Below are 24,369 nucleotides of genomic sequence, written 5' to 3' on the forward strand. Positions count from 1 at the left end.
TTCCCCTTAAGCACTGACTGCTCACTGAGATAAAGCCAAAGAGAATTCCAACTAAAAACCACAAAACAGGTCATAAACATAGAAACAATACAATAGGCAACCATGCATCGAAACGAATATTTGTCAAACAAGAGATCTTAGTGAGATAAGAGATTATACAAAGAGAGCAGTCTAATCAGACACAACACAACATTTCTTTATGGCTATTAGTTGTCATATGCCTCTATTAAACAATAGATTAAATCAATTAGAAATCTAACATTAACATTAAAGTCACCATGAAATCAAAACTGATAATTATTTTTATGGAATATCGCTGTGTTTATATATATATATATATATATATATACATATATATGTGTGTGTGTGTGTGTGTGTGTGTGTGTGTGTATATATATATATATATGGTCATATATATATGTATGTATCTTTTCATATATAATTGTAACCAAGGTTAAAAGGCATTATAATATTTACAGATTCTGAATTGGTTGTTCGTCATGTTTACTAATGCACTATACTGTCCAAAGTTGTGTTCAATAATTAGATAAGTATTATAAAACTGTGGTTAGTTATTCATGAGACCATATATGGTGCATTACAAGGCATAATTAATGCATTACAATTACTTTTAATTACTATGTTTACATAAAGGCTTAAAGTAAAGCGCTAGCAATTCTTTTCCTCATTCGAGAAGTCGCTTCACTTGGATATACGTCAACTTGCAATAGGAAAAGAAAACATTATTGCAACGTCCATTTCATGCCAATTTTAAGCAGTCTGTGCCACTGTATGAACATGTCTGCATGAGAAACAGAGAAAGAATCTGTTGCTGCTACACAGTTAGTCACAACCCACTGACACTGTTGTCTTCAAGCCAGAGACGGCATCTCCAAACTACAGTCAAAGTCGAATCTTTTCGAAGTTGAATGTTGTTTTTTGAATGAATCAAATTTAAAGGATTAGTTCACTTTAAAATGAAAATGATCCCATGATTTACTCACCCTCAAGCAGAGGTGGACAAAGTACACAACTCTATTACTTGAGTAAAAGTAAAAGTTCTACTGGTCAAATATTACTCCGTTACAAGTGAAAATTGTAAAAATAGATTTTTACTCAAGTAAAAGTACAGAAGTATTTGTTTTCAAAAGTACTTAAGTATAAAAGCAAATTTAACTTTTTTATGCCAATGCATTATTTTATTATTGTTGTATAAATGCACATTATGCCATCATGGTTTAAGCCAGTCAGTGATGCTCCATCTGACATACTAGCATACGACTAACTTAAACTTATTTAAATACTTGTATAAAAGTTACAAAGCTTTTTATAAAGCTGCTGTCACTTTAAGGCCGAATGCACGGATCCAATACACTGATACACATCTGATATTCTCCAACTGTTTACTCTTCTCTTTGTCCCAGATGTTTATATTTTTAATATTTAATAAGACATGCACCAAGTGTATGCCAACGAAACTAATCTTTTGTTAATTTTTTTTTACTGAAACATACTTTCAAAGTATGGCTATGGGTGCACACTTGTGCCTAAGAACAGTCTTCTTCCATTTTGCTATGAACTGATCAGTGTTTAAAAAAAGTTGGGAAAATGTATATGACCCTAAAAGAGTGATTCCTGACAGACTGTCTGAAACAAACAACAACAAAAAACCTTTTAAAGATGGAAAAAATCATCTGTGGACTTTCAGAGCTGCTACAGAAACGACTTTCGACCTAGATAGAAATGTAGTGGAGTAAAAAGTATGATATTTGTCTTTCAAATTTAGTAAAGTAAAAGTCCTAAGTTTCCAAAAAAAAAGATACTCCAATAAAGTACAGATACTCAAAAAGTGTACTTAAGTACAGTACTCAAGTAAATGTACTTAGTTACTGTCCACCTCGGCCCTCAAGCCATCCTAGGTATATATGACATTCTTCTTTCTGATGAACACAGTCAGAGTTATATTAATAAATATCCTGATGCTTCCAAACTTTATAATCTCAGTGAGAGGGGTCCATTGAGTTTGAAGCTCAAAAAAAAGCACATCCATCCGTCATAAACATACTTCACACGGATCCAGGAGGTAAATAAATCCATTTGGAAAAGAAAAATATCAGTATTTTAAACATTATAAAGTAAAATATCTAGCTTCCGGCAGACCGCCTTCAGTATTCAACTATATTCACCAAGAAATTGTAACGCTTCTCGGTCTCGGCTATGGTCTAGTGATACACTGTGGCAGTTACGCTTTTTTCGTAAGTTGAATATAGAAGGTAGTCAGGCGGAAGTTAGACATTTTACTTTAAAACATTTTAAACATGGATATTTTTCTTACAAAACCACATGGCTTTGCTTCAGAAGGCCTTTATTAACCCCCTGGATCTGTATGGAGTATGTTTATGATGGATGGATGTGCTTTTTTTGAGCTTCAAACTCAATGGACCTCGTCACTGACATTATACAGCTTGGAAGCATCAGGATATTTATTAATATAACTCTGACTGTGTTCATCAGAAAGAAGAATGTCATATACACCTAGGATGGCTTGAGGGTGAATAAATCATGAGATTATTTTCCTTTAAAGAAATGAACACCACTGGACCTACCTTAGTCAGGTAGATGGCATTTGATTGAGATCCATGGAACATAAATATCAGACAGCCAGGACTTTTATTTTACTTCTTTTAATGACTATATTAATGCTCTGCGTTGAAATTGCATGTGTTTAAATATAGGCATTCTCATAAAGCATTTACATTCTCTATACAAACAGACAAACTTAGCCTTGGTCAACAAGGCTTTATGTAACATTCATAAAACACACACTGAACACAGTCCAGGCCGTATATTACACTCTTTTCTCTCGGGTCCATTCAAATGTCTCTCCATTTGTATTCAGTATAAAAGGTGCAGCTCCAGTCCTTTCCAAGCGATTCGAGCCAATTGGCTGGAACTACAAACTATTAGTTCTCCTAATGGCACTTGTCTTCATATATTAAATACTTTAAACCTAGATCAAGGAGGTTTTAGAAACAAGATTCTAACAGATTTTAGATTACTCCTTTTTTATATCAGTTTAGTCAACATGAAATCAAAATTGACTCTATTTACTTAATACTTAGTGCATCTTCACCAAATGTGCACTACTGTTCAAAAGCATCATGTGGTCTCTAAACTCATCAAGGCTGCTTTATTTGACCAGGAAAATCAGAAATATTGTAAAATAATATTATTATAAATTAAAATAACTGTTTTATAGTTTAATATATTTTAAAATGTAATGTATTCCTGATGCAAAGCTGCATTTTCAGCATCATTCACACAGAGAAAATTGCTTTATCTTTTGGGGCATAACAACTTGTAACTGCAGTACCCTTAAAAGGACAAGTTTGCACTTTTTTACTCCTAAAAGGTGCATATTAGTACCTTAGAGTACAAATATGTACTTTAAGGTACTACTATGAACCTTCTTTATGGTAAAAAAGGCACAAATATGTCCTTTTAAGGGTACTGCAGTTACAAGTTGTTGTACCCCTAAAAATAAAAATAAAAATTGTGTTTCTATAGTCTTCAGTGTCCTTTAGAAATCATTCTAATATAATGATTTACTGCTCAAGAAACATTTCTTATTATTATCAATGCTGAAAACTGTAATGGAAACCATAATAAAACATTTTTAGGATTATATCTAAACATTGTCTTTGTCACCACTTTTGATCAATTTAACGCATCCTTGCTAAATTTAAGTATTTCGTTCTTTCCAAAAATTAATCGCAAACTTTTGAACGGTAAGTGCTTTTAGTCTTTTATCAAAATGCTACAACTTTCTCTTTCGCCCGTTTCAACGAGTTCACATCACCCTGCTTCACTTGAGCCCCTTTCACACTGCGATTCCGGCAAATACACGGATAATGCGACCCGGCATTTGTTCCCGGGCCGCTAGATTTGGTCCATTCACACTGCCAGCGAAATACCGTAATATGTGCGCTTTCACACACAACGCTTAACGGTCCCGGGTCGAGTTGACACGTGACATCCTGATGTGACGTGTAATGGCGAGCGATCTCAGCTTCAGCGCGGATAGTAAGGAGCTCCGTGGTCTTGACTTGTGTCCAGTTTGCGCACATTTCTGCTTGTTTAATTTTAGTTTCTTTTGTATACGAACACTCTCTGCGTTTAAAACACCGACGAGCTCTTCTGGCACTGCAGGGTTGTATTATTGAAAAAACAAGCTCTAGGAGTCGCACGATAACTAGGTACACGTTGCGGCATTAGTTTCGGCTTTTGTTCACACAGCGCTCGTCCCGGGTCGAATACCGCAATATTACTAGGTCCCCGACCCGGGTCGAATTCGGTAATCAATCCCGGGACGTGGTTGCTTTCACACAGAAGGCGACCCGGCAATGTTCCGGGAATATTGCGGGTCCGATGTGCAGTGTGAAAGGGGCTTTGGAAATACACAGGATTACAGAAGCTAAATGGGTTGCGCAGCATGCATTTCATGTCGACATTACGTAGAGATGCTGAGCGCGCGTCCTTTGCGTGCAAGAAAGTAGCGTTTGTTTCCGACGGTCCTGGACATGAGCCTGAACAGAAACGGATCCAGAGCGCTATGCAGGCAACACAGACACGCGGCCACACTGAAGTAGATGTAGAAACTCTCTGTAGTGCTAGAAGACAGCAGGACGTAATGCAGAAAATGAAAACAGCTGCTTGGGCCAAAGCACAGGACGAAGATAACAAAGTTAAACGTGCTAGCTCTGATGTAAAGAGCCCAGTCTCGGTGCGAGCGGTTCAGGTGCCAGACGATGGAAGTGTAACATGCTACTGTCACCACTAGGGGCAGGAGAAAACCTAAACAGGTGAGGCCAAGGTTGTAATAGACAAGCCACTGGTAGTAATATATGTTGTCAGGAAGAACGTCGTGGCATGTGATTATTCCGAGATCTGAGATGCGGTAGCTTTGTTGCACTAGGAATTCCGGGAGAAGGGCGATAATAAATACAATCCAAACAGTTAAGCAACCCCAGGTGGTGAACATGCGCTTTGGCAAACTCTTATAGAGAAAAGGATGAACCACAGCAATGTAGCGCTTGATACTAATGCACGCTAGTGTGAAAGCTGAGCAGTAGAGGTTGCCGTAAAAACAGGCGGTTGTGATACGGCAGGCGGTTTCACCGAAAATCCAATTGTTCCCACTGAGATGATAGTGTGCCTTCAGCAACAGGCTGAACAGCAGCAGCAGGTCGGACAACGCTAAGCTACAGTACAAAATCGCAGATGAAATGATCCTCACTTTGGTTCCAACAACTACCAAAATGGCGATATTGGTGGGAATGCCGACAATGATGGCTATGATGTAGACCGCTGGGATGAAGAACTTGCTCAGAGGACCTTGGAGGTACTTTGCCGTGTTGTTGCTGCTTAACTCCACTTTCACGGGGACGATACATTTTTGTGGATCTGTTGTTTCATTATGAGGAGAAGGGAGGTTAACTGGGATCGCATGTCCTTTAAAAGTCCTCGGGTTGGCGAAGTCAGTAATGTTTCGTTTGTTCTTCCTGGACCTCTTTCCTGCAATTGGACATAGAGAAGAGTTAGGAACAGTACAGTTCCTCGTTTTTTATGCAGATGGATGGATGGATGGATGGATGGATGGATGGATGGATGGATGGATGGATGGATGGATGGATGGATGGATGGATGGATGGATGGATGGAACATTTATAGTGTCATTTGGAGATGATTTATCCTCCCTTCTACAATCAACTGTGGTGTTCCACAGGGTTCTCTGCTGGGACCAATTTTGTTTTCAATTTATATGTTAGGCTATCTTGGAAACGTCATATAAATCTTAAGTGCTATGCAGATCATTTACTGTTATATTCAGTGTTAGGGTAACACATTACAAATAACTTGAGATTACTTAATCAGATTACTTTTTTTGAAGCAACTAGCAAAGTAATGCTTTTTTTAAAAAAAAATGACAACACAATATCGTATTTTTTCAAATAAGTAACGCAAGTTATTGACTGACAGCACCCCTGTCTACATGTTGAGAGGAACTTCCTTCTCCTGCATCCCATTCTTCTTCAAGAATGGCAGCACAGCTGAAAGGTTTGTTTGAGCGGCGCTCTCTACTGTACACGCGTTAAATTTGCATTTCCCTCAGCCTAAGTCTTACTCATTTGACTTTTGGTGTGAAAGGGTTTTTACATTTGCCAAAATTAGAACTTTTTTGTTGTTATTAAAAGCCAAGCAATCACAGCCCAGGTGAAAAAAATTAACGCAAAAGTAATGTAACACAATTAGTTCCTTTTTTAGGGAGTAGTCCAATATTGTGATGCATTACTTTTAAAAGTAACTTTCCCCAGCACTGGTTATTTGTATCACTGAGATCAAATTATCTGGGAAGTTTAGATGTCCTCCAAGCATGCTTAGCAGATATAAACAGCTGGATGGCGTTTTTAAAGGAGTTTTAAGCAATTCAATACTGGTAAAACTGAAGTAGTCATAATCAGTCAGGGCTGTAATAAAAGTCAGACTGAGTCAGCTCCTAATAATGTGTTCCCCAATATTTGGCAGGTTCTGACACCAAAGTAGTTGGCTCAGTCGTGTTTTCATCAGTTAAAACATATTTCTAATGTGAGGCAGATGTTAAGTTTAAAAGACACAGTGAAGTGTATTTATGCTTTTATTTAATCTCATCTTGATTATTGCCCTGTTTTCTACTTTAAATCAAAACATTTTAGCCCGGCTTGCTAGTACAAAATGCTGCTGCTATATAGATTATTGACACAAACCAGATTTTTCATTCATATTCTAGTTTTAATCAACTAAATTATATCGGCTACCAATTCATTTTAGGATTGTATTTAAGATATTATTATTGACATAATCACTATGGTTTGGACTGGAGCATAAGTATAGCAGACCTTTTAAGACCTCATTAAACACTTAGATGTCTCAGATCTTTCTGTCTTGTCGGATCCAGATATAAAACAAAAAGTGACAGATTCTTTTGCAGTGGCTCTAATGTTATGGAGTAGCCTGCCAATGGATCTGGATCTGCAAAAGTCTCATTTAAAATCTTAGGCTTTTGGTTTGTTTAGTATTTTTGTGTGTTTGCGCATTCTGTTTTATTTTGTAAAGCTATTCTTGATGTTTTATAATGTTCTGTGTCTTTTTACCCTTTGTAAAGCACTTTTTTCTAAGTAGTTTTAAAAGTGCTATTTAATAATAATAAAATGTATAATTTTATAATTAAAATTAGTCTATAAAATAACACACTAAGACATGTTTTACCGTATTGTTGATTAGATCTGATTATAGATTATTTAAACGAGATACGGTTGTTTATAGTGAAAGATTTTAAGACCACCTGACTCTTGTCTTATGCTATTTTAAATCGGTCTAAAATATTAATATAACAGTATAATATTCATAAACTCACAAAACTTCTCGCATGTTGTGCTGTAGTGAAATCAGTTTGGTTTAGATTATTTCAGTGAGGGATAGTATTCAAGAAAAACAAAGACAAAAACACAACGAATCGTTTCTCATTCTTCACACTAAAGTATAGCAGGAAATTCTCTGGCTATAAAGGATTGTCGGATCTTTGAAGTGAATCAAAACTAAACGGTTTCTAACCAATCGATTTTCCTACCTTTAGCCTGGATCGCGTTCAGAAGAATAAATGTGATCAAAACGAAAAGAAAAACTTTCCCCATGACCGAGAAAAACTTCAAATTCGGTCAATTAAAAACGAAGTCTCAACGCGGGTTGACTGAGACGAAAGCAAATGAAGCTCGACACGAGTCACGGCTCAAGAGAACTCTGACCGCGAGTCAGTCTGTCTCTCTCTCTCTCTCTCTCTCTCTCTCTCTCTCTCTCTCTCTCTCTCTCTCTCTCTCTCTCTCTCTCTCATCAGAATAGCGGTGTCGTTCCATACAGATGACATCATCGTCTTCCCCATTAGTCTAGTTGAACTCTTCCTTTGACATCATAACAATTACTTATTAACATTTCGTGCTCTTGAGGCACTTACATGTCTGACACTCTTTTTTACTTCCAACAAGTCTTAAAGGTATAGTTCATAGGCTAGTTATTTATTTACTTACTTAAATTAAAAAATCATTAAACCCAAGATTCAAACAATAAGAGCTATATAACAATGATTCGTTTTCTGTCTCAAAACATTTGTTATCTTGTCTAATATAACATGTAATATTGTAAAGCGTCGTTGGTGTTTCCATTGTTTCTAAAAAAATAAAACTGACAATTGAGGATAACGCAAGCAGGATGTTTTGACAGGTGACGCACAGAAACGGTTAGCGTAACTTTTTTTATATAACCAAAAATCTTACACAGTGCCTTTAATAAATGTTAAAATTAGATTCATTTTTGCTTATTTGGTAGCAAGGTCTGAATTGTATTTTTCTCAAAGTTAAAAGACCTGTTGGACTAGCAGAACAATTTTAATGTAATGGATTCTATCAGATTTTTAACAGCATGCATGAAAGATGATGTGGTGAAGGAAAGGCCTGTCAGTGAGAGATAACACAAGAATAGTGAATACAGTTATAATCGGTCTCTTACAGATGAAGAGATCCAGAAGACGACTCAAAAGTTTGAACATCTATTTTCACTTCCCATCAATGCACTGTCTTCTTGTGGTTTACGTGCTGTTGTTTTGCAGTCCACTGTAGCGCAGTGAGTGACGCTGTATGAAGCAGATAAAACACGAGAGTGATGCTTTCCTGTTTCCTTCAATGGAACAACTTTGCACGTAGATGTGGCTTCAGTAGCTAATCCAGCAAAATATGCATTATTGCACACCTACATATATCCGCACACACACACACACACACACACACACACACACACACACACACACACACACACACACACACACACACACACACACACACAATGGGACCCCCCCACCCATCACAACTAAGTGGCTAACCCGAACCCTTACTCTAAACCTACCCTTACAGGAGTACGTCAGCACTGGAAAGATGAATATGTATTTAAACTGACTCATTAATGTAGAAATGTGAAATTATTTTAGAATTTGGTGGCTTCTAGACTGAGAAAAGACAGAAATGTATTTTGTGGATGAAAGAAAAATCATGCAGAATGCACTTGCTTCGCTGCCCTACGAGGCCACTCCCAAAGACACGGATACTGGTTATCACTTGCCCACCGCGGCACCACCAACACCACCATCGTTCAGTTAGAGAACAGACACTACAATTAAAAACTGAACGTGTCTGTTTAATAAAGTGTGAGTGAGCCGAACAATATTCACGGCACAAACGCAGCAGGAGTAATCGCGGCCGCGGCATGCATTCACAGCGTGTGTTCAGTCTGACACATTTTCAGAACATTCCTCTAGAAGCTTAACTTTAATACACTGTAAAACATATTTTTTGTTTTTTGTTGGTTAAACTTAAAAAAGTAAGTAACCTGGTTCCCTTAAAATTTTGAGTTTATTGAAATTAAAACTTTGAGTTGATACAATGAAGGAAATTTGTTTAATAAATAGAAACTCAAAATGTTATTGTATCTGAACCACATAAAACATTTGATAAATCATGAAAATAGCACTATTTGGCATGTTTCACTGCAACATCAGAAATAAAACACACACAATTACCCAATATGCTTACAAAATCCTTTAATAATATTTTAATAAAGGTTGTCGAATCTCAAAAAATGTTCATTGTATTAACTCAAGATTTTTAATTTCAAAGAACTCAACATTTTACGGCAACCATGTAACTTTTTTTCTACATTTTTTACAGTGTAGGAATTCATTTGAACATCTGGCTGTAGTCTTTAACCTCTGGCCAAAAAATCCTCATATGACGCAGAAGGACAATAAAATGCATAATTCTCTCGTCTCAGGGGGATATGAGGGGGGAAAGTACAATAATTCGAATATACTACCGGGGTTACCGATACAAAGCCATATGCTAAATCGCTGAAGTAACCCTTCAACTTAACTATAACCTTGTCCCTAAAACAAAGTCGAGACCCTCTAATAGGCATTTAAAGGGGTCTCAGAAAGTAAGGACTGGCCAGACACACATACACACACTACTGATTTTTATTTTGTCCCATAACCTTAAACCTACCCATCACAGAAAACTTCCTGCATTTTTACATTTTCAAAAAACATCACAGTATGATTTATAAGATGTTGTCCTCACGGGGACCAAAAATATTTCCGTGCTAGGACAATGATTTCAGATAACGCATTCATCTTTGTAACGTAAGGCTTACCAGAACCCCCCCCCCCCCCCCATACACACACACACACACACACACACACACACAGACACACACACACGATTTAATTATAGCCCTAATCCTTATCGTGCAGGTCAGAGAGCTCAACTTCCTCTAAAACCGCTCTCAACTTTGGTTTTAAGACCCAGAACACAATACCAAATCAAAAACATAAATATAATATTGCAACAAAAAGAGCTTGATTTTATGCATTTACTCTCTTTTAAAAGTTGATGCTATATTTAGCTGTCCTAATGATTTGTATTTATTTGCTTCTAAAAAAACATGTGCATCAACTTGACATTTTGTTTTTTTAACTGCTGTGCGGTTGCTGAAGGTGAAAGGTGTCATTGTAGGGTCGAGGACATGCAGAATGAGTAACACACATCTGCTGCTGCGAGCGAGCGACGTGAAACTCATGCAAACAGCCTACTAAACATCCTGCTGTTAAGAGTAAACATTCAGATAGAAAGCCTACGGATCGCTTGCGTCAGTTACTCGCTCTGACTGTGAGACTGGAACACAGATGTCTTCAGTAAATAAGAAACATGGAATATTAATGCCCGGGGGGATCAGTTCTCAAAAATATGGAAAAAGGAAATTGAGTTTAGTGACACTAACATGTTAGGACTTCTGAAGGGTCACGGCCCGATAACCTGGTATCATACACATATTATTGCACACACAGCATGAACACACATGCACAGAGGTGACACATTTAACAGGGCAATGCCAAAATTCCTCTCCGGCAGAAAGTGGAAATTTCCACAGGAAGTTTTTCTCTCCTTCAGCCTACACTCTAAAAAATGTTGGGTTAAATTAACTCAAGCTGGGTTGAAAATGGACAGACCCAGAAAATGGGTTGTTTGAACCCAGTAAATGGACCCATTTAAACAACCCAATTTCTGGGTTTGTCAATTTTTAACCCAACTTGAGTTGTTTTTAACCCAGCATTTTTTACAGTGTAGAATCAACTGAGTGACACCTGCGTGACAACTTACTGCTAATGTGATTCCTTAATAATATTTCATATGATTATGAAATATTATAAATAATAAATATTTGTAATGAAATGTAGTATTATTTTTCAAGAAATATAATTTATTTATATGTTTTGGGGTTGTTTAAATATACAAATGGATGAAATGATGATGGTTCTTTAAAAAATGAAAAGTGAAACCAAAACTGAACCTATAACATCTTCTTCTTTCGGCTGTTCCCTTCAGGGGTCGCCACAGCGAATCATCTGCCTCCATCTGGTCCTATCCTCTGTATCCTCTTCTCTCAGACCGACTACCTTCATGTCCTCCTTCACTACATCCATAAACCTCCTCTTTGGTCTTCCTCTTGACCTCCTGCCTGGCAGCTCTAACCTCAGCATCCTTTTACCGATATATTCACTCTCCCTCCTCTGAACCAGTCCAAACCATCTCAGCCTGGCCTCTCTAACTTTGTCTCCAAAACATCTCACATGTGCTGTCCCTCTGATGTCCTCATTCCTGATCCTATCCATCCTCGTCACTCCCAAAGAGAACCTCAACATCTTCAGCTCTGCTACCTCTAGCTCTTCCTCCTGTCTTTTCCTCAGTGCAACGGTCTCCAAACCATACACCATCGCTGGTCTCACTACTGTCCTGTACACCTTCATTCTTGCTGGTACTCTTATCACACAACAGACCTGACACTTTTCTCCACCCATTCCAACCTGCCTCCACACGCTTCTTCACCTCTTTTCCACACTCCCCATTCCTCTGGACTGTTGACCCTAAAAGTACTTAAAATCCTGCACCTTCTTTACCTCTTCTCCCTGTAACCTCACTGTTGTTCCACTTGGTTCCCTCTCATTCACACACATGCATTCTGTCTTGCTGCGACTAACCTTCTTTCCTCTCCTCTCCAGAGCAAACCTCCACCTCTCTAGACTTTCCTCCACCTGCTCTTACTACAGATCACAATGTCATCTGCAAACATCATAGTCCATGGATATTCCTGTCTGACCTCATCTGTCAGCCTGTCCATCACCACCGCAAACAAGTAGGGATGTTTCGGCCGGGACTTTTTACTGCGGCGAGCCGAAGTACTCTCAGAAGTGCTATTCCGCCATACATTATAGTTCTCCTTTTTAATCTGATTAGAAACGCGCCACGTTTTATTTTGTCACCATACTTGATCATTCAACTGTTCGTGTAACTGTATTTAAATAGGGGAAACGTGGAGGTGTTTGGTCTCTTCTAACTTGATCTCTGTTTGGTTCCATAGTGAATGAACTGGGCTTAGTGGGCTAAGCTAAATGCTATCAGATCGTCACCGCACGTCAGAGAGATTAAGTGCACGCACTGAGACGAGAGAGGTATGTATCAACTCGTTTAAGTTAAGGGAATAACAGTTTAATATGAAAAGGCAGTGAAGTATCCCTTTAACAAACTGAACCTATAACATATGGACGCCTGTTTCCACCACTGAATACAAAATAAAAAAAAGTTATTGAAAGATAATTCTGATTTTATAACTCGCAATTGCGACTTTATATCCTGCAATTCTATTTATTTTCTCACAATTCGGACTTTATGTCACAAAAGAAACATCATGAGCTTATATAATCATTTTGATAGCATTTTGTAAACGCACGGCACAAGCAAGTTTTATGTCACTTTCATTGCTTGAAAGTGCTACTGGCAGGTGAACACTCAGACTGAGCTTGGTAATGTGTTTTCAGAGTTAATGACTGTCTAAACCAGGAGAAAATTCTAATAAAGTGCAAGCAGGCACAGCCCTCAGACACTCAAGAGACCGTAACTCTGGAAACAGCCAAAACCCAAACAAAACTGAGCCGCAAAACACACACTGCAGCTAAGGTGCATGATTCATTGGCCATGTTTGATTAATTATTACATTTCTGTTACTTTCTCATGAATAAAGAGACATGTGGCGTCATCCTTCGGAGGACTTCATCGTGTCCAACATTAGATATTTTTCCAGACACAAAGGAGAGGTTGGTAAGCTTTGTTTTTACTTGATTACTTATAAAATGCATAGAGAGCCAGAGAAAGCCTGTTTGAATAGCGTTGCTCTGATCTGTGTTTTAGGTGAACTGCTGCGCGTTCTCACCTGACTGTCAGATTCTGCTTACGTGCTGTGACGATGGCAGACTGTACCTGTGGGACGCCACCAGCACAAAACACCTGGCCACAGTCAGCGGACACTCAGGTACATTAAAGTAATAGTTCACCCAAAAATGATAATTCTGTCATTAATTACTCATCCTCATAATGTTCCAAACCTCTAAGACTTTCAATCATCTCTGAAACACAAATTAAGATCTTTTTAATGATATCTGAGAGTTTCCTGTCCCTCCGTTGACAGCTACGCAACTGACTCTTTGACGCTTCAAAAAGTTCATAAAGAGATCATAAAACTAACCCATGTGAATTCAACGGTTTAGACCCAATTTTCTGCAGAGACTCAATTGCTTTATGATGAACAGAATATTTTTTTTTATTCACCTAAACATTCATCAACTCACACATCAGTTGTGGTAAACGGAAGCTCAATCATGTTTGCTTGGCATGCAAGAACCAATGAGGTTCATTCTCGTGTTTGAACTTCCTCAAGAACCAATGAGGTTCATTCTCATGTTACACGTCACATTTGAGCTTCCTCAAGAACCAATGATGTTCTTTCTCATGTTACACATCACATTTGAGCTTCCTCAAGAACCAATGAGGTTCATTCTCGTGTTTGAACTTCCTCAAGAACCAATGAGGTTCATTCTCATGTTACACATCACATTTGAGCTTCCTCAAGAACCAATGAGGTTCATTCTCATGTTACACATCACATTTGGGCTTCCTCAAGAACCAATGAGGTTCATTCTCATGTTACACATCACATTTGGGCTTCCTCAAGAACCAATTAGGTTCATTCTCATGTTACACATCACATTTGAGCTTCCTCAAGAACCAATGAGGTTCATTCTTGTGTTTGAACTTCCTCAAGAACCAATGAGGTTCATTCTCATGTTACACATCACATTTGAGCTTCCTCAAGAACCAATGATGTTCTTTCTCATGTTACACATCACATTTGAGCTTCCTCAAGAACCAATGAGGTTCATTCTCGTGATTGAACTTCCTCAAGAACCAATGAGGTTCATTCTCATGTTACACGTCACATTTGAGCTTCCTCAAGAACCAATGAGGTTCATTCTCATGTTACACGTCACATTTGAGCTTCCTCAAGAACCAATGAGGTTCATTCTCATGTTACACGTCACATTTGAGCTTCCTCAAGAACTAATGAGGTTCATTCTCGCTTTACACATCACGGTTGAGCTTCCTCAAGAACAAATGAGGTTCATTCTTGTTTTACACATCACGTTTGAGCTTCCTCAAGAACCAATGAGGTTCATTCTTGGATGTCCATCATGTTTGGTTGAGCTGTTTATGTTCGCTGATCAATGTTTGTAAGTGAATAAAAGTATAAAATCAATCAAATTCAACATTTGACAAATCTGACATTATCATCCTGGAATAAGGCCTATACGTGTCTTGTTTAAGCAATTAAAGCTAGCCTGGCTACGCACACCCCATCAATTAGTGTTAGAAGAAACATAATAATCAATGCAATAATGAACATGTACAAAACTCTGTGAATATTTATAAAATAAAAGTGCAGGATATCCAGTCAGTGGTGCAGTGTGGTTATGATGACAGAAGTATTTTTAACGTATAGGCAAATATAACATGTCAAAAAATGTTCTTAGTTTATTTATTTTTTTGATTTGTTTTGAAATAAACACGCAGGTCCAGTGAAATCGTGTGTTTTCTCCCCGGATGGGCAGCTGTTCGCGAGCGCGTCCCACGACTGTACCGTCAGAATCTGGTGCAGCTCGAGCACGAAATGCACACACATACTCTCAGGTGTGTGTTTACGCCTTTTTTTCTTTTTCTTTTTCTACAGTCTATGGTTTACGCTCATAACGACCGCTTGTTAAAAGCAAACTAACTAAACTAATTCATAGCTTCAGCAGCAGCATAGGCCTCATTATCGTTATCACCCTTTGTTTGCTTTATAATCACCCTTACAAGAATGTAGCCTGTTAACCGTATTTTGAGCCCAAATGTAGCCTACTAGAGTTGATGTTCCTGAACCTCAGCACACAGGCGGAGTGTGGAGACGGTGAGCTTCAGTCCGGACGGGCAGTGGCTGCTGTCGGGCGGATGGGACAACAGGGCGCTGCTCTGGAGAGTTCCGGTTAGATCATTAACACTTCAACTTCTATTTACAACTCTGCAACTAAAACTAACACTTCAACTTCTCTTTACAACTCTGCATGACTAAATTTAACACTTCCTTTTACATACAGAAATATCTGAGAAAATATATTTAACGAAATAAAACAAACACTTCCCTTTTTAAAATCACACTTCTAGAGACTTCTCCTTTTGAGTGGTACTTGACTGTGCCAGCCCTTCCAAAAATATAAAGGCACAAATTATATATTTTTATGTATAAAGAGCAGTTTATGTAATGTGAGAAAAATATTAAGTGTGTGATATTATACGTTGGCCTTTATATTTTAATTAAAATTATATTTATAATGTAGCCTATTTTATTTTTATATAATATTATACTTTGTCTATTATATGTTGTTTATGTTAATATTATATAATACACTTTATGCCTATTATGTATTATTTTCAATTTTTTTGTTAATAACATTATACTTTATGTTTATATTACCATATTTATACTTTGTCATATTATTATGTATACTTTGTTATATTTTTTATTTTTGTAAGTTAATATATTATATTTATATTATGTTATAATTTTTCTATTATATAATGTTTTTTTATGTTAATATTATTCTGTCTATTATATTATATTTTAATATTTTTTTTTATAGATTTCATCTTGTAGGCCTAATTGTTTTAAAGCTAAAACTCATTTAAAAGGATAATAATCCTCTAATATTTATATAATTCATATTATTTATATTATAAAATATATTACAATGTAGGCTATACAACTTTTAAAAAAATTATTTATTATTAAAATTAAATATTTTAGAATAGAATAAAATAAATGATTAATCTCATGATTTCTGACTAAAAATAAAATATGTATTAAATATGTCTAAAATGTTTTTAATATATCATTTTTGACAGCTCTAAAAAAAACATTCTTACTTTTGAAAATCCCTTACTTTTATTATCTTTATAACATAAAAATGGTGTGTGGGATGAGCATTTCAATGAATCGTAATACTTTCGGGTAAAGGGCAGAGCTCTTGGCCCGTGTTCGTGTAGTAACAGGTGTTTTTTAGAGCTGTGATGTTTAGCTGTGGTGTTTCAGTGTGGTGAGATGGTCGAGGAGCTGCGGGGTCACACTGCAGCTGTCCAGAGCAGCGCCTTCTCAGCAGACTCGCAGTGTGTGGTATGAATCTCATCCTCGCTGTGGCGTTTGTTTTGAGCCGTTCGGCATGAGTCGCGTCACCTCTTCTTTCTTTCGCTTCACCGCAGGCCACGGGCTCCTGGGATCGGTCCGTGAGAGTGTGGAAACCTCATGATGGAAAGCAGGTTGTGGCATTACAGGGGCATCTGGGAAATGTGGCCTGTCTCTGTTTCTCTGTTACTGGGATCCTGGTGAGCTCACAAAAAGCGGATTTGTTGTTGAGAGTGAGCTTTGGTATTCAATTGAGGATAGTTTATTTATAATGAATAATTCGTTTTTACACCCAAAAGAACCCTCTCGTTGTTCCAACTCCATTAGACCTTCGTTCATCTTAGGAACACAAATGAAGAATCTGAGAGGTCTCTAATCTGTCCATAGAAAGCAACATCATTGCAACTTTCAAGGCCCAGAAAGGTATAAAGACATAGTTGAAATAGTCCATGTGACTCCAGTGGTTCAGCCTTAAAAGGTTAGTTCACCCAAAAATGAAATTAATGTCATTAATGACTCACTCTAATGTCGTTCCTCACCCGTAAGACCTCCGTTCATCTTCAGAACACAGTTTAAGATATTTTATATTTAGTCCAACAGCGTATCTAAGTGTATGCACACTATACTGTCCATGTCCAGAAAGGGAATAAAACATCATCACAGTAGTCCATATGTGACATCAGTTAGTTCATCAGAATCTCTTGAAGCATCGAAAATACATTTTGGTCCAAAAATAACAAAAAATACGACTAAATTCAGCATTGTCTTCTCTTCCGTGCTTGTATTCAATCCTCAAACAAAGATTCAAAGATTCATCTTTGTTTGAGGATTAAAAACAAACACAATGTTTTTATTCCCTATCTGGACATGGACAGTATAGTGTGCATACACTTAGATACGCTGTCGGACTAAATATAAAATATCTTAAACTGTGTTCTGAAGATGAACGGAGGTCTTACGGGTGAGGAACGACATTGGGATTAGTCATTAATGACATAATTTATATTTTTGGGTGAACGAACCTTTTAAACGGGTGATGTGCGTAGAACTAAAGAATCACACACACACACACAGGACGTCATCACATCATAATCTCTCAATCAAAGCTGTAACTTCAGCATCATTACTCCAGTCTTCAGTGTCATATAAACCTTTAGAAATCATAATATGAAGATCTGCTGCTCAACAAATTCTTATTATCAGTGTTGAAAAAAATTGTGCTGCTTCATGATTTATTGGAAACCATTTTTCTTCAGGAGTCTTTGATCAATAGAAAGTTTAAAAGAACCGCATTTACTTGAAATAATATTTGTGTGTTACATTAAATGCATGATTTATTTGTTTCTTGTATATGTGTGTGTTCTAGGCCTCAGGCTCATGGGACGGCACGGTGCGTGTATGGTTGCCGATGGGCCACGCGTGTCTGTTTGTGTTGGGAGGTTGTGAGCGTGTGTGGGTCAAGAGTCTGGCCTTCTCCAGAGACGGACGGGTGTTAGCGTCCGCCGCTGAAGGCGACATGGTAAAACAAACACATACACACAGGTTTGTTTTTGTGAAATGTGGGGACATTCCATAAGCGTAATGGTTTTTATACTGTACAAACTGTATTTTCTATCCCATACAATGCACCGGCCCTAAACCTACCCATCACAGGAAACATTCTGCATTTTTACTTTCTCAAAAAAACTCATCCTGTATCATTTATAAGCATTTTGGAAAGTGGGGACATGGGTAAAGTTCTCATATTTCACCCTCAGGATGTCATATGTCATCATTATACACATTTGTGACCTGATATTTCACAAAACAAGCACACAGACAGACACACACAAACAGTATGTGCTGCGAAGCTTGATTTTGATGTGCTCTTCATCAGGTGAGGATTTGGGATACGACCACCGGAGCATGTCTGAAGAGACTGCAGGTGATTGAGAACCTTTGACCGGCTGTCATGTTCAGCTTTACAACATCACACAGACTCATAATGTAGGCCTACGTGTGTGTTTCAGGGTCATAAGGACTCAGCCTTTGGCTGTGTGTTCAGTCCCGGCGGGGAGCTTCTCATCAGCGGCTCTGAACAGCTGGATGTTGAAGAGCTTGAAGAAAACAGCACAGAGGAGAGGAGTGCGGGATGGAGGAGTTCAAACAGAGAACAGGACAATAAAGATGACGGCTATTCCACATTTTTACACAAGAGCATGTGTGGCCATTTGTAAACTTGAGCATGCGAGGCTTCCGGTTTATTAGCGGCAACTTATTTTTCAATGCAAAAATAAGCTATTTGCTGTGAGTGAGTGAGATTTTCAATTCATTTGTTGCTATGGGTAAATAACTAGAAGAATAGCGCATTAAACGGTTAAACTATTTGTTCTACAAACCAAAGTGTTATGACTGATAATACATTATAAGTATCTAATAACAGTTGGCACCATCAAGTAGCATAACGTAGGCTTGTGTTTTGTACACTTTAAGTGATGCTTGACCATGCATGCCATTCCTAAAATATAAAAGGCATTATATATTTCATATAGAGCGACCTGTGTAAAAAAATAGTGACATAAGGAAAGGTTTCTAAAATTAAATACATTTAAAATATTAGACTATGCTATTATACTTTTACACATTTTTTTTATTCTAAGGAAATTTCTTTTAAAAATTGTATTAAAAAGAAACAATGTGAAATCCTTTAAAATCTTAAGATTTGTATAAATAAATAAAAAATGAGATGAGACCCGATTCATCTTGTTTTGTCACAATAAACTAAAGCATATTACAAGCCCAGTTCTTTCTGCAATCAAATCCACTTAAACATGCATCGTAATTATGATTTTCAAAGTAAAAACTACTTTTGAGAATTTGAAGGCAAGATTAGCAACAAATGTTTTATCTTACTCAATTTAATAATTTAAAGTGATGGATCACCCAAAATTGAAAATTCTCATGTACTCAACCCTCAAGTTGTTCCAAACCTGTACAAGTTTAAATTTAAAATAAGTGTTCAACAGAAGAAACTCACACAGGTTTGAAAACAACCTGAGGGCAAGTAAATGACGTTTAGGTCAACCATCCGTTTAAATCTTCACGTGTGCTGCAGAATCTTTTACCGAGACAAACCCTTTAACCAAAATAAGTTAGTCCAAAATTAGGTATAGCTTTTTTTTAAAGACTTACATTTTCCCTACATTTTTAAATAAATGTAATGTTTTATATAGCTGAAACAAAGATATAGCTTAAGTGTGACACTATGATTGTCAAACAAAACATATGCACGTGCCATAACATGAAACCAAAATATTCCTCATCTAGTTCAGCAGTTCTCAACTGCTTTAGCCATGACGAGACCCACATTTCCCCCTGATCACGAGGTCACAACCCAGATCGCTTTAATGAACAGAATACCTGCATGCAAATCCTTCCCAGCCAACAATTTTTTTGGCAAATTGGTAACTAACATTGCCTGCTCACAATTTAGTTTCCTTTATTTAGTGATGGTGCTATACAGCAACACAGCCACAAGCATAGTCAAGGCTAATAGTGACTTATTACCTTATAAGACTTACAAGTTAACAAGCTACAGATATTTAATAGTGACACATCTAATGGCATAACCTGAATCAGCGCAACACATTTTCATGAGGCAGACCAAGTCTTGCACATAAAACCCCATCTAGAACTGTTTCTATGATTACAGCCTCAGTGTCCACTCAGACCTGACCCGTTGGAAACCACAGGTCTAGATGAGACTGGTACCATATGCCATCACCACTTCATATTGCTCAAGAATCCCTATGACTGCTGCAGAGAGACACAGACTCAGAAGGATCTTAAATCCAGGGTGGGGTGTTTATTTTCTCTGAAAAACAATAGTACAGCCACTTAAGCCTTGATGGCGAATTTGCGAATGGAGTAGACGCGGGACTTCCTCTGCATCTTCTTGGTCATCAGGTTCTCCTCGTGTTTTGTCAGCTGACGACGGATGGCGCGGGTCTTCTTGGGCCTCAGGTCCAAAGGCTTGTACTTCTTACCCTAAAAGTGAAACGATCCAGGATGTTAGAATACACACACACAAACACACACAACACTAGTTTTCCCCTTTTTGAAGTGTTTTGCACAGAAGTGACTAAATCCCAGTTCATGGATAAAACGCTGTATTCATGCCAGGCAATGTCATTTTGTAAAGAAACCTATACACCTATAGAATGAACAAGCATTATATGCGCTTGACGGTTTTCACAAATTCACATGGGGACAATAACAGTCTCGTTCTCAAAATTGCATTTTGAAACCCGTTTAGCCTTTAAAACACTGTTGTCGTGTAAATGAATGGCTAAAAAGGAGTTCTGTTTTTAGATGTTAAACTGCGGTCATGTAAACAGCCCCTAAAAGACTAGTACAGACAAAGTACAGTTGCTGTTAAATAATGATCACAACCACTAAATTATAATATTAAAGGGTTAGTTCAACCAAAAATGAAAATTGTCATTAATTCCTCACCCTCATGTTGTTCCAAACCCATAAGACCTTCCTCTTCAGAACACGAATTAAGATATTTTATGAAACCCGAGAGCTCCCTAAACCCACAGGCAGCAACATTCTCACTTTCAAAGCCCAGAAACGTAGTAAAAACATTGTTTAATTGGTCCATGTGACTAAATTGGTTTAACTGCAATTGTGTGACACTGGCTTACCATTGGCTGATGCGGTTCACATAAGCACAACAACGCATGCAAAGACACAGGAGCTGGCCAATGGGGAGCCGCAGTTCTGCCGTAAAACTCAGAAGCGCTGCACTGAGATTACCATGTCAACAGCGTAGGAGACTGACAGACGAGAGATTGTTGAATAGTCTCTCGTTTTGGAAAGTGGTCACTGTGTTGATGACCATGTGTGGTTCAGAAAGCTCTCGGATCTCATCCACAAAAGTAAAGAAAAAAAAAAACCTTTGTTTGTGTTCTGAAGACGAACGGTCTTACAGGTTTGGAACGACATGAGGATGCGTAATGACAATTTTCATTTACAGATGAACCAATCCTGTAACGCCCATTTGAAAGACATTAACCGTTCTCCATTAAATCTCCTTTCCTTTCAGAATTGGCCTACACCTGATGTCAGTTAGATGACAGCATGTCGGCTACTCACAGCAGATGAGCATCTTATAAAGACTCTGCTGTGAACAGTCATATTTCTTTAGCAAGAGAGTATTCACACTATCTCCACATGTGCAGGAGGAGTGCTGGGTGTGAGTTCTTGCCGGAGTCTAAATGGATGTGCGCATCCAACAATAACAAATGTAATCTGAACAATGATTGTAACATGACACTAATGGACCATTACAGCTTCACACTTGTTAGGACTTAATGTTGGCGGCCAGATTTTTAAACCTGCGGTCTAACCAAATTTTCGGGGCTGTCCAATCGTGCTACTGGAGGGCCACTGTCCTGCAGAATTCAGCTCCAACCCAATTAAACACACCTGAACCAGCAAATCAAGGTCTTACTAGACATACTAGAAACTAAGCAAGAGTGCTGAGGCAAGCTGGAGCAAAACTCTGCAGGACAGAGTCTGGACACCCCTGAACTTGACTCTAAAAAGAAGTTCATGGCAGTTTCATTAGTAAAGAATTATCTTCAAGTGTGCATAAATGTGTTTGTTGCATTAAACTGACCTTGTAAAACTTCCTCAAATTCTCCTTCTGTGTCTGGTTGATAACTGTGAGGACTCTAGCGATGGACTTGCGGACAACGCGGCTGAAAGAGGAGATAAATATTAAAATTGCGCTTTACATTTTCAAAGCATTCAAATAAGTTAAAGGATTTAAATTCAATACAAAAGACTCAAACTGTATCAGAGCGTATGTGCAAATGCACAACACTGCCGGGCCAATAAAATAAAGATGTTTGAATTTAAATAGGCTTAAGACTATGATTGGATCATTATGGCAGTGATCTTTTAAACACGTGTTCAACAACAGTTCTTTTAAAGCTAACTGATGGAGTGTGTAGCTTTTCCCCCTCTGAAACAATCTCATAGGAAGACACATTAATATCCATATTTCAGGATGACAGTGTCAAGACTCATCCGCTACAACTGAAAATGGTTGGGAGCATGAAGAATTATTTTCACATGAATTGGCACTACTGAGTCCAGACCTTAAATTCATTGAAAGTCTTTGGGATGTACTAGAGGAGACTTTTCAGAGCTGGACTCTTGCATTGTCAATGCATGATCTGGACCAAAAATTGATATTACCATCAAGCGGTGCATCAATTTTTGGTCGAGAGCAATAAGGGGTAGTAGAGCCGTTGCCAAACATAATAGAAACATAATCACTGCAATAGAGAGCCAATCATTTCTCATTTAAATCCATATGGGCACTTAAGGCCGGGCAGCGCATGTGTATTTATATTGGCATAGCATAAACCTTGAATGTTCTTTTAGAGCTTATGTCAGAACACACCAAAATGTGGTCACATTCCCATTACACTAAAGCTGGCACTGAGGGGCCACAGGAGGGGCCCCAAAACAATTGTTCCTCCTATACAGCACATTCAGGCCAAAAGCATGCATCCACTAATGGTGATCTTTGGCGAACAGCCCCACACAACTGACTCCCATCACCGACTCACATCTTGGAGAGTTTGGATGCAGCTCCACCGGTAACCTTGGCAACGCGGAGCTGGGAAAGTTCCACCTTCAGATCATCCAGCTGTTTCAGCAGCTCCTCCTTTTTCTTTCCGCGAAGGTCTCTGGCCTTGATCTTTGCCTAAAAAAAACAATTATCGTCATTAGAATCACTTCAAACCAAAATATGCATTAACCCATGTTATAGATCATTACGGACCATATAATGGAGTGTCAAGCTACACATCAAAACGCATTCAACGCAGTTATTAAAGTTGGGATTTCTTCCAAAGGAATTGCCTAGGCTTCTGATGTTGATGCTTTAGAAACACATGTCAGTTCACACTGTCGTCTATACAAACCGGTTACAACAATCCGACATTGTGTCCGATGGCCGTTGAATGCTGAAATCCGAAGTGATTAAAAAGGACTTCCAAAATACGAGTTTTTGTACCTTTGTTTATCGTTTAAAGCAGTTCATTTCGTACGCCATGCTAACAGGCTACACGCACAATCCACTGCTGGACTCAACGCAAACCAATGTCTAGTTTCATCACTCAATATCCACTTTATTTCACAATCATCGTCTCAAATACTGTGCTCAAACTATAGCGTACATCTTAATGTGTATTTAAAACGTGATCCTAGAGCCGTTTAACTTGTATAAACGACAAGATTGGTTTAGATTGCTCGGTTTCAGGAAAATCCTCACCATTTTTCTCGATGGCTGCCACAAGAAAGGAAGTTACAGCGGTCACGTGGGAAAGTCTACCGGGTTACGGAATGAACTAAACGACTGCGAGGGGCGCTGGAATCTTCCATTCCCCTCTTAAAGGGGGTGTTTAATGACCTTAATCGAATAAATTACGACGTTATTACTCTCACATGTAGAAGTAAATAGTAAATTAATAAGTAAATACTTCGAAAATGTTTATTTATGTAACAAAACATTCGGTATGTTAGATGTATATCTCAGAAATATCTTTTTCTGTTCAAATATGTCTT

The 24,369-nt window shown here is 37.9% G+C and overlaps 3 protein-coding genes across 3 annotated transcripts; 1 reads left to right on the top strand and 2 right to left on the bottom strand.

Annotated features, from left to right (window-relative positions):
* Positions 1 to 3,517: 3,517 nt before the first annotated feature.
* LOC137045902 (proteinase-activated receptor 3) lies at positions 3,518 to 7,839 on the bottom strand. Its single transcript, XM_067422863.1, has 2 exons — positions 7,667 to 7,839; positions 3,518 to 5,574 (listed from the first exon to the last, which is right to left on the bottom strand). Exons 1-2 carry the CDS (start codon positions 7,728 to 7,730, stop codon positions 4,511 to 4,513), a joined length of 1,128 nt encoding a protein of 375 aa, XP_067278964.1. The 5' UTR covers positions 7,731 to 7,839; the 3' UTR covers positions 3,518 to 4,510.
* A 5,283-nt stretch (positions 7,840 to 13,122) lies between these two features.
* wdr38 (WD repeat domain 38) lies at positions 13,123 to 19,270 on the top strand. Its single transcript, XM_067423840.1, has 9 exons — positions 13,123 to 13,288; positions 13,383 to 13,503; positions 15,099 to 15,215; positions 15,452 to 15,549; positions 16,654 to 16,734; positions 16,821 to 16,943; positions 18,110 to 18,262; positions 18,620 to 18,667; positions 18,753 to 19,270. Exons 1-9 carry the CDS (start codon positions 13,220 to 13,222, stop codon positions 18,957 to 18,959), a joined length of 1,017 nt encoding a protein of 338 aa, XP_067279941.1. The 5' UTR covers positions 13,123 to 13,219; the 3' UTR covers positions 18,960 to 19,270.
* A 1,297-nt stretch (positions 19,271 to 20,567) lies between these two features.
* Positions 20,568 to 24,211, bottom strand: rpl35 (ribosomal protein L35). Its single transcript, XM_067424102.1, has 4 exons — positions 24,077 to 24,211; positions 23,370 to 23,506; positions 22,409 to 22,490; positions 20,568 to 20,769 (listed from the first exon to the last, which is right to left on the bottom strand). Exons 1-4 carry the CDS (start codon positions 24,077 to 24,079, stop codon positions 20,620 to 20,622), a joined length of 372 nt encoding a protein of 123 aa, XP_067280203.1. The 5' UTR covers positions 24,080 to 24,211; the 3' UTR covers positions 20,568 to 20,619.
* Between the last annotated feature and the right edge of the window lie 158 nt (positions 24,212 to 24,369).

The sequence above is a fragment of the Pseudorasbora parva genome, chromosome 18 (assembly GCF_024679245.1).
Source record: "Pseudorasbora parva isolate DD20220531a chromosome 18, ASM2467924v1, whole genome shotgun sequence".
Taxonomy (NCBI): domain Eukaryota; kingdom Metazoa; phylum Chordata; class Actinopteri; order Cypriniformes; family Gobionidae; genus Pseudorasbora; species Pseudorasbora parva.